Here is a 14,055-nt window from a genome sequence, read left to right on the forward strand (position 1 = left end):
TGGTAAAACTGTAAATGTTAATGCTACTGCCAGATGCTGCTGCATTTAAATCCTATGCACATGCTCAGTTGTATCATCACTCAGTCATACATTACACGTATCATGCTTGGTTTTGTGTTTAGTGTGAAGCTGCAGGTCTTTAGCCGCCAGTTTGGCGCTATACGCTGCTCTATTGCCCTCCATGGCTTCCCCCTGTGTTTGGCTGTTATCACCAGGCACCAGCCTGATGCTAGCTGGCCCACATACCTGCTCCTCTGGCTCTGCTGCCAGCCAGCCAGGCTCCACAGTCACATCAGGCATCTGCAGCCACTGTTCCTACAGAACAACTGCTGCTTTACAGTAAACAAATATCGTTCAAATGATATTCTCAGTGTTCATTATACTGGAACAGAAAGTCTACTTGTTATACCTTTTAAAAATCTCTTTGTTCATCTTTTGTTCAGCATGCTAGAAGCTAAATAGATATGGTTCTTAGAGTTTGCTGTGGTAAAACTTGAGTTGCTGGACTGCTGTGGCCTTGTTTGAACTGCTCTTTCATATTTATTCTGTTTCATTCATGGGATTTGTTAAACTTGTCTGTCAGAAAGGATTGGTCCAGTATTACAAGGTTACTTTGCACACAAACGTGCCTGTCATGCATATTAATTTAGAAATGCCATCTAAATGTCACAATGGGGCAGTTAATTTTCTAATGAAACAATATTTAATTCAATCATACACTCAAATGTCATTTATGCTTATGAAAACATTTTTGAAGAACAGCAGGGTTGTTCAATTCAGGCAAAGTAGCCTATTTAATGGTGAACGTCATCTTAATGAGTCTTTTAATCTTTGGGTTATCTGCTTGCATGGGGCACTTTCTGGAGGTCTCGAGATTTGACCACACAGAGCGTTAAGGTGCCAATTAAGGAGATAAGGAGTGTATCATTTAAACATGATTAAATGAATTGTTTCTATTGCATTTGAGGTTTGTGGAAATCCCATTTAAGATACATCAGTGCAGCAACATCTGCCACAATTAGATTGTAATGATGAACTCTTTCAATGTCCTCTGCTCTCACATCAAACCAGCTGCCACAGATGTGCTGTTTCCCCAGCCTTTGTGCCCCAAAGACATGTTGAATGTTTAAGTATCATATAAATTACTAGTAAAAGCTTTTAAAGTATTGCCTTTTTGTGCTTTTCCCTTTTTAAATGAGTACCTGAGGCATTCAAGGCTTTGCAGCACTGAGATATTATCGTAGTATGATTAGTATTGGCTCTGTTGCTTATTACAGGAAGTCAGTGATGTTGTGCTCAGAATCCTTATCCGATCATTTCCTCAGCGAAAAGAGAGTCCATGAGAGGTGTTGGGGCATAAAAGCAGGTTTAAATGATTCATCAGTGTCCAGATTTCCATCCAGCCCATTACCACAGGGTTGAAAATACTATAACCTCAACTTACTGTCACTCTCCCTCAGGGCTTTTCATCACCCTCACTCCCTCACCCTCTCACATGACCCTGGATTCACAAGCTCCTGTTCTGCAAGAATCTGAATGAGACCACTTCCCATGCCGTGTGCAGTGTGAATGGCCTATTTGTAGCTGCGACATATAGATCTTTTTTTTCTGAATATAAGAACTGCATTGTGGGAGTTGTGTGAAAACTCACAGTCTGAGTGTGAAGTTAGTTTAAAAAATGTTCACAATAATGGTGTTTTTGCTTCCTTTCATTAACGAGATAAGACTTCAAAAAGAACAGAGGGGATTAGTAGATAATTATTTCCTCGGGTGATGGAGAAGGAGACATGAGGAGAAGGAGGAAATTTAATTTCATGCACATACAAAGAAGTATCCAGAGGTGTCCCATAGCCCACTGACTGACCTGAAACCAACCACTAAGTAGAGGAGTTTTATTTAGGCTAGTAGCAAACTTCAACTCTTGGAAGGAAGGACGGAAGCATCAGCATACCAAGTTCTGGCAATGATGGAGTACTTTCTGTTTAGACTTTTAATTTAGGAGTCACTATTTTAATAATAATAAACAATTACTGTCATCAGAAATGTGCTGGGTATGTTCATGCTCCCCAGGGGGTGAACTGATTTTCCAATTTTTTTTTCCTGTAATTGCATATTCCACATTATTAAAGCATTATGATCCCGACAGACTGTTTGTGTCAAGTGCCAAAAGCTCTGGATCTCCCATGACAGTAGCATTGGTAATTTTGTTGTCTTTTCTTTCTGTACACCCACCCACATCTTTCAAACTCAGGTCCCCTCTCAAGTTTTCTCAGATTGTATCATTTAAAGACTCGGGTGATCATCAGGGCCACAGACTGACTGTTACCCCTCATGATACATTGATGGACCTTGTGTTTTTTTGTGTTTAACACCATTTTTAGAAAAGCAAAACCATTTCCATGCAAGCTTTTGATGGTTTGGGATTGGGATTTTTCATCACATGCTCTGTGGTGTGTCTAAAAAGCAATCAAACCAAGAACAACCACAAGTCTCTTACAGTTACCTGAATGCACTTTGCTTTACCTACTTTATTGTAATGTTTCTGTCACTCATCTCATACTGACCATCTGTCCTCACCCTAAAACCTCCAGTTGTCATATTCATTTCTGTGGACTCACTTGTGGTCTCCCCCATGTTGTGCACCTTCAGACTTCGACTGGGGCTACTTCTGGTCGTGGAGTCGCTTCGTGGACTATGTGCAGTGCGTTCTGGCCTTCACGCTGGTGGCGGCCTACATCACCTACCTCCTCCTGGACTCTGCGCTGTTTGTGGAGTCTCTGGGCTTCCTGGCCGTCTTCTCTGAGGCAATGCTGGGCACACCGCAGCTGTACTGCAACTATCAAAATAAATCCACTGAGGGCATGAGGTATGGATTTAGTCCTGAATATTCCAATTTATTCTATTCATATTCTTAGAGAATTACATCCAGTTTGGCTTAAAGCCATGGGCGAGGGTTTGGACAGTTAACAGCTTATTAGCTCAAAGTGGATATTGGCGTGTCTATCAAATTATTAGTCTACTTTCACACTAATATGTCTAAATTTAAAATGTTTAATATGTTTAAATTTTTTGCTTTGTCTGCAACTGGTGACTGAGCTGCTAAAACAAAAACTTTTAGAAACGCTGCTGGACTCTGGGGTTGCATTTTAGTCTGGATGGGGAAAAAAATGGAGACCTTTGGAAATGATGACTCAAACACTGTGTGCTCCTTGACTGGTTCTTGACATGTCACAACTACCAGTGATTAATGCAACCTGCTCGTCTTTGTCAGCAAATGCTGTGCAGTTAAATTCTGCATTTTATGACTCGACAGCTTCCTTTGCTGCCATGTGATTGTTTTCTTTTTTTTTTCATGGATGGAGATCATTTCTGATACGGAACGAAATCACTAACCTGCATAGAGAGATAATTTAAATGTAGAAATGAGGATGAAGACTCAGACTCAGTCACACAAAATGAAACATCTTTGTGTTTCACATACTGTATGTGTAGTGCATTCAGAAAGTTGTAAAAGTATTGACTGCTAACACAGTTGAACACTAATAAGCATGCTATACATTGCAAAGTTAAGACTTGGTGTTTACTAGGGATGCACAATAATTTTTCTTTTAAACCGATACCGATAACTTTCTGCTTCCAAAGGCCGATACCGATAACGTACCTGGAGATAAGATATTTAACAACATCAATACTATAAACAAAACCAAAAACTGTTTTGGATAACACGTTGATATCAAGTCAAGTCGGCAACTACCAAATTATGACTGACTTGACGAGTTGTTTTCTGACATGAGGGAGTATTCTGATGATTTTTTTCAGTCAGAAAGTTGTTTTTCCGATTATACCGTGGCCACTTGAACACAGCAGTCGCTGTAGGCCGTTCAGGTCTCATGTAGGAGTGAGAGCGCTTGATTAAAAAAACGACCCACACCACAGTGCTGACAAAAACTATATACTGTAGCCTACTTTCCGGACTCTAAGCCGCTACTTTTTTCGCCCACCCCGGTGTCCCAGCTCTTGTCTCTGCACACCGCACACAGACACGCTCCATAACCCATAAATTTGTTTATGACGGTTAAGACTACACAAACACACACGCTGTAACATTGTATATGTTATGTAATGTTATCCACCGCTCCATTTGTTGATTTTACACCGGCTTCGTTGTAAACAAATGCACATGGAGGAGAGGAGCGTAACCAAAAGCAAGCGGACTTGCACAGTTCCATACTGTCTTTCTGTGTAAATATCTCATGTTACAGCATGAAAACCTGCTGCTTATATTCAAGTGCAGCCCCTATACAGTATGTATTTTCTTTTAAAATTAAGCTGGTGCAGCTTATATTCAGGTGCGCTCTATAGTCCGGAAAGTACGGTATATCAGGGCTATTCGTTATGCTATCAGAATGATGTCATAATTTCTTGATATCAGGTCAATAGTTATCGGGCATCCCTAGCATTTACCCAATATCAAACCAGCCAGTGTTTGCCGTCATTTTATGTTTTCTGATTGGTTGGTTTTATAGGTTTGAGTCGTACAGTAGCAGTAGTTAATACATCACCATTTGATCCTGCCAGAACTTTGATTTGTCAGCTGAGCTCCCATCAACCGTCAGTGGAGGAGCGATGCAGGGCCTGCATTACACAGATTTTACCACATGTCTCTTTTGTCGACCTTTTGTCACAGTCAAATTGCAATTTCAAAAAAGTCTGTTTACAACTTGTTACTTGATGCGTGAAGTGATAGACAGTGTCTGTGGGATTGTGTTCTCTCTCCAACCATGCAGAGAAGTTATCTACTGGCCCTGTTTCTCTCAAATATTTGAGCCACGAGTATCATTTTACCAAGACTCATTCAGATGGAAATCAAAGCAAAGCTTGTTGTGTCTGTGATTAATGACAACGTCTCTGCTGATGAGTGCTGTTTTATTTATGAGAGCCACTTCTACCACAAGCAGCTCTGAGGGTGTGTTACTGTGGCACACACTTGTAAGTAATGTCTCCAGATTATATTGTCTCACACAGCATCATTAACACTGACACGTGTTTATTAAGTATTATGAAGGCACCTGTTGAGCAGGAAGTAAGGACGGGGCTCCTGACATTTATTTATTATGCGAACATGACAATTGGCCCTCTGAAGTTTGTCTGGGAATCAATATGGTAATGAGGTTTCTGTCTGGCTGTATCTGTCGCTAATGTATCATATTGGCTCATTAATGTTGATTTGCATCAAGTCACAGGCTGTAATTAGAGGCTTTGAAGTGAAATTGATTTTTGAAAGCATACACAGTTTCAAAATCAATGCTGGTAGTTTTCCAAGCTGTGGCCAGTAAAATAAACCGCTTTTAATAGTACACAACATTTTAGTCGAAAAGCACTGAGGACACATAAATGGAATGGCAAGAATCTGGAAATACCATACATACTGATATCCTGAAGGGGATACAGTATGTACACAGGAATTAACATCTGCCTCAGTCAGTAAAAACGTGCGCACAGGAACAGCAAGAAAACCATTATTAGGAAGTAAAATTTGTCAAATAAAAACAGTTGATCACAAAAACAAAAGAAATTGTCACTGCAACATTCAACAACACTAAAAATTGCATCAGCAACACAAAACCACATGTGATTTATTGATAAAGTGTTGATACAGCACTTCAAAAAAAAAGTACAGCATAACGTCGTAAAATATTGCGATACTAAAGTGTACTGATGTTATCTGACAGCCCTAATAAACAGATTTGACAGCACATTAACGTGATTGCAAACAGATTCAACAGAAAAGAAATATGATCAAGTTGAAAGTGTTGTTAAGTAATTGAAGAGATTAAACTGATGATGTAGTGATTAGATTAAGTGTGAGTTTGAGTTTGTCCACCGACCACACAGGCCAGATAAAAAAGCTTTCTCACAGCGTGTGTCCCGCCTCAGAGCAGTGCCCCCCCCCCTCCTCCTCCTGTTGGTTAGCTTTCTGGAGCAGACAGATAACAGAGCTCCAGCAGGGCTGCCTGTCCACTTAAACGGCCATGACAGCTCCCACGCTGGGCCTTTCCATACCCTCTCTGTCCCATGCCTTATTTATTTTAGATTTTTTTGTTGTTGTTGTTTTTTCGCTGCCTCCTACCCACCCAACACTTTGTTTACCACCACTCACATCGGCCTCAAAGCCGTCTAGCTACTGGACGTGCTCGTGGAAGGGATTCGCCTCTTTACCTTTTCTTTCACACTGGCTGCAGCGGATGGATTTTTTCATCATATGGTTGCTGAGGCCTCTAGGAGAAGTAGTTTCACTTTTTATTTTGAACAAAAGCTAATGATAGCCATTGATGTTTCGGAAATAGGCCAACAATTTTCTGTGTAGTCAAACCCAGCAGCAGCAGCAGCAGGAGCCATTACATCATGGGTGGTGTATGAAATGACTGTGGTGAAGGGCTAGAGAATTGTGGGATATTAGGAGTCACTTGATAGAATATAATAACTCTCACATTCTGACATTGGTTCAGAATGGTAAACTTTATATGTAGTGGGTTTTTGAAGGGAGTTAAAATATATGGCTCATCAGTTGATAAAATTAAAGGCAATGTTAATAACTGTTTCTCACAAACAGTTTTTATATGTTGATCATTGCCAAAGAGCTTTATAGTATTTCACAGTTGCTTTGGCCCAGTTCTCTCAACAAATTCTCAGTGTGCCATGCCCTCATGAAAAGAGACAAAACTAATGTGTGACTCTGTTGGAAAAGATGGTTGGTTAATTTGGCGACACCCGTGGTTTCTGTGGTAACAGTGAGTGCGGTTTAATATGATAATTTGCAGAAATACAACAGAACTCAACTCAACTCAACTCAAACAACTTTATTAATCCCACCAGGGGCAATTGATTTCAGCAGCTTGCACAGTAGAAGAAGAAACCTGCTCTGTTTATAGTTGAGCCAAACAAACACTAAGGGTCGGCCATTGTTCAGTTTTCATTCGCAGCGACTTCATATATAGTACATCTGTGATACAGCCCACGAAGAGAGTGAACTGTAAATAGTGAGGTTGATATCAATGAGATAATGCCGAGGTAGACAACCTGAATGCACCTAGGGAACTGTGGACAAACAATGATAACTACTGTATTGACTTTTTTTACAGTCTATGATTGAGAGGGAATAACAGAACCTAAATTGGTTAATAATTGCAATAGAAAATGATATGAATGGCGTCAGAAAATTTAAAGGTGTTAGCTACAAGTTTAATTCCTTCTGTCCAGTAGGTGTCACATTCACACTCACCCACTCTCGCTCCAACCTTCAATTGTACTGGTTGCCATAGGGAGTGGCTAGTAGCTAAAGCTAAGCTAACACTAACCGTATTAACGAGCAGCAGCTCCGGTGTTGACAGCAGACTGGAACCACATCTGAATCATTTCATACTAACTCACCTACAGACGAACCCGACAAACCTGCAGCATCACGCCTGCACCAGAAAAGTTACAGTACCGACTGACCGTTAGTTAGTATTAGCATTAGCATTAGCATTAGCACGATGCCATTCTCTCCAAAGAGCTATCACGATCTGACTCCCCCTGAGCTCCGCCTCACGTGACATCAACATGCTAATGCTGTTGGCGCAGAGAGCATTTCATGTCGACGTTGTCAACATAACCAGATGTAAATATTTATATATTTTTGACCCATCAAAATTTATTAAACAATTATTTATATCCTATGAAAAAAAATTGTAAAATCAATAGTTTTATTCTACACCCATCTCGTTGTTCTGTGGATGTAGGCCTATTATTTTTGGAAAAATTAATTGTTTTGATGAAAAAGTTGTAGCTATTACCTCTAACGGCGGTGTTCACACCGGGCACGAGGCAAATTTTTGGTGTGATAAGATTACATACAAAGTCGATGTACAGACGCAAATGGACGCGAATTTGTGCCAGCGGCGCGAATGAAGCGAACACGAAATTCGCCTTTTCGCGTGAGTTCAAAATATTGAACTGCTGCGAGTAAAGACAAATATTCCAGCGGGCAAACTCGAGCGAGTAGAGCGAGGCGAATATTTCACTCGCGTCCGGTGTGAACACGCCGTAAGGATTCCTTTTTTTTAAAGATATTTTTGGGAAATTTTTGCCTTTAACTGACAGGAAAGTCAGGAGAGAGCCTAGGGGAATGACACACAGTACAGATTGGCACAGTCAGGCTATTGCCAACATGAGACATGCTCTTAACACTCAATCTTATGGCCACTGGCCAGCTGTGAGAATACAGCCTCACATCCGCTCCTTATTAAAGAGCACTCAGTCGGTCTATGTAACATGTGCTTGCAGGCTGAGATTAACAAAATCACCTTGGTGATGAGCACTGCAGTGTAATTGCTTATGATGTCATCATCACTGGTATTTATTTCAAACGTTGGCAAGTTGATAGGAAAAAGGGCAAAAGAAAGAAAGAAATGTAGTTCCTTTTGAGAACTGTCAAAATGCTGCAATATACTGGATCTATTACAGTGTGAACTAGTGGTTTAATGTTATGTGCTTTCCAGCTTTACTGCATTACTGTGTTAGATGGTCAAACCTCCACGTTATTACAAATATCTGAGGTTTCAGTGCCCAGCTACAGTGAAGTAGAGTGAAAAACATAATTTTCCTGTGTTTAGTGTAATGTCAAGTCTAAGGTATTATAATATCCAGCCGGTATGAAACATGAAGCTTCATGTCGGTCCTGTTTGTCAGCTCTTTTGTCATATTCCTCCATCAGCCGGGGCAGATCATGTGACGGCTGTGAGAGCCTCCGTAGACGGCAGACGACATTGTCATTTCCAGTTCTGTTGATTGTTTGTGTCCTCCCTCTGTGCACAACCTGTTGAGTGTGGCAAGCTGTTGCTAGGTTACTTTACCTCTGCACTTCATTCAAAGTGTGTCTGTGTGTGTGTATGAAACATAGACTGTGGTATGAGCCAGTGCGTGTGTGTGCACAGGAAGCCAAATCCTGTAAAATGAGGCTGTTTTGCTTTCAGAGTGCATTTTTTAAGGTTAGAGCTTGTGTGCAGGGTTACGATCAGCTTGGCTTTTTTGGCTGAGGCTATTTTTAGCTACAGAGAAGTGAGAGATACAGTCAGGCTGAGGGGATAAATGAATGTGTGCAAGTGTGAATGAAAAGGGTGCAGTGTTCATTTTGCAGAGACAAACACAGACGGACGAGAGAGGCAAAGCAGAGTGCCCTTTTCCTGTTAGTGTCTGGAACAACAACAAAAAGAAAGGGTAGAACTTTATAATAAGTACACACTATTAAAGGGATAGTTCACCCAAAATTCAAATTTCACTCATTATCTAGGCTACTCACCCTCATGTGGACTACGGGCTGGGAGAAGTTCGTGTCCTTCGTGCCTTCTCTGAGTTACAGCGGGGCTCCGTGCAGCACTGCATGTCCATATGACGGTTGCGAACGGAGCTCACTTTTCTTTGTCCAAAAAGACACACCAAAAAACATCCAAATACCTCCATAGTGCTCGTCTGTAATGTCCGCCTTGTATTGAAGCCGGCGTCAGTGCGATTACTGACGCCGGCGCAAATCTCGCGAGATTTGGACCGACCAGGAAAAGGAGCTTCTGGTGCAAACAAGCTAAAAATATATACTTATTACATTTTTTTCGGGACAATTTCTCATGTTGGGGCTTCAATACAAGAGGGACATTACAGACGAGCAGCATGGAGGTATTTGGATGTTTTTTGGTGTGTCTTTTTGGACGAAAAAAGTGAGCTCCATTCTCAACCGTCATATGGACATGCAGTGCTGCACGGAGCCCCGCTGTAACTCAGAGAAGCCACGGAGGACTCTGAAACTTCTCCCAGCCCTTACGCCAGGAATACACTGGGAACGGCCGTGCCGCGATACGTAAGCGGGGCGGAACAGAATTTTTTAACTGCTACACCAGGCACGGACGCGATGCAACACGGCTTCACTGTCGGCTTCACCTTGTCAAGCCTGCAGTAAATGAGTGCACTTTATGCATCTCAACACATTTTTACATCCCTCCTGTTAAAATGGATTGACAGTACCTTTTTCACAGGTAATTTGCTGATTATGTAGGGTTTGCAAGTGCAGACTATATTAAAGGGCCCATATTATGCACTAACTTTCTACAGGTTTTGTAGTGGTCCTATGTGTTCCCGTGGCCTTTCTATGACGCCTGGATGTGGAAAAAGTCTGTTCACTCCCTTAATTGATTTCTACACTTTTTTGAGATCGTGTCTCCAAACGGGCGAATTGGAAGTGCTGGCAGACGTGACGTCAGGATGCGCTGAACTCAGGTGACTCCACCTCCCGGTACTTCCTTATACCCCCCCTGGGCCAGTCTGGAAAAACGTGAGCTCCGCCCGCTGACACTTTTCCGGAACAGCGACCCCCCCCCCCCAATCCACACACGCACGCTCTCTCTCTCCCCCCGTCCGCCATTTGACATGAAGCGGTAGGCCTACGGGAGGAGCGGTCCGTACTGCGGCCGCCAGATGATCATTTTGAATCATTGACTGAAAAACAGCGGATCAGAGAATATTGGAATGATACCGCTTCTCATCAGCGCAGCGGTCCGACTCCTCATCACGGAATGAGAGACATCTGAACCTGATCTGAACGAGGAAGTCTCCTCTCCCGGCGCAAAACCACGTCAATATTCTCATCAGTCCATACAACAGTGCAAAGTTTGTGCTGCTCCTCAGTTTCACTTGTTTTTTTTATTTGACAGTTTCACACAGAACTTTACATCTTTTTTTTTTTACATTTTTTCAGACAAGATGCCAGTCTCAGAATTTTTTTTTTTTATTGGAAATCAATGCCCGTCCCCTGTCCCAATGTCAACACTGGCACATGTACCTGTAGTGAAAACCACACCCTCTCCCCGTGACAGGTGTGGAGTGGACGTGGTTTACACATCTTATTTGCATTTCAAGGTGCAGACACAGAAATGGCTCATTCTCAGGAGAGCTCTGGAGAGCCACTTTTAGATTACTGAGATGTAGAGCTGCAGATTGATTTGGGGACAATACACTAGGAATACTATATGGTTGGACAACTTAGAACCATGTGAAATAGTTGAAAAACATCATAATATGGGACCTTTAAATGGTATCAATTAACTGTTTAACTACACGATCATGGATCCACAATGTAAAAAAACAAACCCCATAATGTTGCACTGCTACTGGCTTTGCCTCTGGTACATGAGACATTTATTTTAATCACTTTTAAACGTAATATATTTGTTTTATACACAATTCTCTGTAGTTTTCTACCTGTTGGAGGGCCGCGTAGCCACACGACGAGGAAATAAAATAGACTCGGCGCGAAAAAGAAGAGAAACGCCGCGCGACGGCCGCTAGAGTGCGCGCCGCTCACATGGCCGATAAAATGTTTAACTCAAGCTCTAACTGTGCTTATAAACTACATACTAATGAGTATCCATGCGTTATAAATGAAGAATTCAGTATTAATGCTTAACCAATGCTTAATAGTGTGTACTTACTATAACGGGTTAACACAAAAAAGTAATATATCAGATCTCATGCAGCACATCAGCGTAGAAAAAAACATCACACTGACTTCTGCCTAATGAATGTCCCGGCCTCTGTGCCACCGCTCACACCAGGGTTACTTCTGAAGTGCCAGACTCCTTCCCAGTGTGTATGTATACTCCGGCTCTCAGTAGGAACTAGAAGCCTCAGCACCTCATCCACCCGGGGGGACGGAGTCGGAGTCGGAGTCGGAGTTGGAGCAGCACCAGCGTTGCCGGTGCAGTGAATCATATTTGGACGTCTTCCGTTTTGCACACACACCAGAACTGCAGTGTGACACTCTGTCGACAGGCAGCAGCAACACAGTTTTGAATATTGCATTATTCAGAGAGAGGAGTTTAGATGTTTTTGTCCCATGAGGATGTTGTTGACATTCATCCGATGTTCATTCACCCTCTTCTGTTAAAGTTCCCAAATTATAGAAAGTGAGATTTATTTCCCCCTCAGTCTCAGTTTTATTTTTGACCACTCTGCTGATCTTTTGAGCTCTCACTCATAAATTTACTTTTTACCTTGCTGTTTTAGGATTCGTTGTATCAGTCGTGCCGATTTAATGAATTCCTCTGGGGCTGAAAAGCTGCTATCATTATAGTTGTGTGTCTCTGTGTGTGTGGACTGCAGACAAGCTCACTAACAGTGAAAGGGATGATATCCACCGCCTGGACTCAGATAAGCAGCTTGATGGCTTTGTATCCAGACTGGCTGTCCAGGCCAAGCATATTTCCACCATAATTTCCCCACACACACAAACACACCAGCGGTAGACGTCCCAGCCATGCACTCACCTTAATGTGTCTGCTTGGTCTCTTGTCTACAGTTCCAATCAATCCCACTCAAAACTGCACTGGGCCGGCAGCAACGGAAGTGAAGACTTCTTTTTCTCTTTTTTCCCCTAGTAATCCACTCACTGGCTGACTCAGCCGCCCAAATCACCCACCTGCCCAAACACAGCTCCACACAACACTGCAGCATGTGGAGAGACTGTTCACTGTCTGGGATAGAGTTTTACACAACAATTTAGACTATGGGCTGTCAGGACGAACCTCGCTATTCGAACAGAATTCAAATTATTTTAAAAATCAGAACATTCCAAGGTGGAAACTGACTTTCGAGCATGTGCCTTCCACAACGACGCAAATTAACGTTGTGTGTTGCGACGTTCGGGGTAGAAAACATGTTGATATAACAAACAATTTTGCTGTTGTGTGCAACGTAATGTATAGAGGTGCAGCTTCAAATTCACTAGTGGAGTTTTTTTAATTGCCCGTTTATTCAGCTGGGGCGATGCACCTACGTACGTTCCCACACTACACACACATCTTCTTCTTTTATCGATCGATCCGTGGACCACTTGCATGCCGTTTCGTGGAGAGCGATCTGAACGGATCACGGATCAACTGTGATCTGTTTCACCACTACTTATAATATTTCAATTTCCCTTCTTAAAGTTTTATATTGAGTTGGTAAAACTCAGGTGTGTTGCAAATGTTACATAACAGATTTGGTTGGAATGCCCCTTAGTGGACGCAGGACGTAATAATAAGCTGGTAGTTGTATATAATGAGCTAAAAAAAAAAAAAAAACACACACACTTTCACTCCTAAAGTTAATTTTCTCTGGTTCTGTTCAGTTTTGAAACTTGAAGCGTTTTCCCCCTTGGTCCGCTTTGGTGCCTTCACACAGAAAAACATTCAAGTGAACCAAAACTTTGCTTATTGGAGTGTCTGATTGGAGAGCCCATATAATACGTGTGAATGTGTGTTGTTTGTCTCTTTATATCAGTGATAGACCGGAGACCTGTCCTGGCCGTGCCCTGCCTCTTGACTTTGTTGAGTCTGGCTCCAGCTGTGTGGGTTAGCTAATGGATGGGAATGGATGGGCTGATTTAAAGGCTGAGGAGAGCTCCTAGGGGGACGTGCAGCCTGTTTCCCAGACCCCGGCCTTGTCCCAACCTCACCCCCTGATCTCTGCCTATACCTCCGAGCCTTGAAATCTAATGTTTACCTTTGTGTCTCACACATACGCCCCCGGGCCTTGCCCTTTAGCACTCTGCACTCTTTTGTAGTCGGCAAGCCCAACCAGCTCACATGAAGTCAGCCAAACACTGCTCATCTCACAGCTCATCCACCCTCGAGGAATAGAGGTGAAAGTGACAGGATAAGACACTCAGGATAAGAGAGAGACTTGAACAGAGATATCAAACAATTAATAAGAATAGAAAGATACTGTCGGCTTCAAAGGAGAATCATGATCATGACTTAATTAGTCATAATTTGCTTCAAACAGTCATTTTTTGATAAGCTTTTATAGCAACACATTTTTCAAAAAAAGTGTAAGAAAATTGAATCTCTGTCTTTTATTATGGCCAGTTTTTTAAAATCATTTTAATTGTGTTACTTTCATTTTTTTTTCTTAACATAATTTAGAAATTTTCATGAATCCCTGAACTAGTTGAAACTCAATTTGGAACCAGAGGAAACTATCTGA

At 42.0% G+C, this 14,055-nt stretch overlaps 1 protein-coding gene across 2 annotated transcripts in view; it reads left to right on the forward strand.

The window, feature by feature from the left end:
- Positions 1-14,055, forward strand: part of slc66a2 (solute carrier family 66 member 2) — a 42,190-nt gene that overhangs the window by 15,928 nt on the left and 12,207 nt on the right. For both annotated transcript variants that reach the window (XM_085791996.1, XM_085791997.1), the window contains one exon: positions 2,650-2,866. In XM_085791996.1, coding sequence (XP_085648122.1) covers positions 2,650-2,866 — 217 coding nt within the window. The remainder of the gene's footprint in view (positions 1-2,649; positions 2,867-14,055) is intronic.

The sequence above is a fragment of the Trachurus japonicus genome, chromosome 11, assembly GCF_045865225.1.
Source record: "Trachurus japonicus isolate A0001 chromosome 11, Traja_1.0".
Taxonomy (NCBI): Eukaryota; Metazoa; Chordata; class Actinopteri; order Carangiformes; family Carangidae; genus Trachurus; species Trachurus japonicus.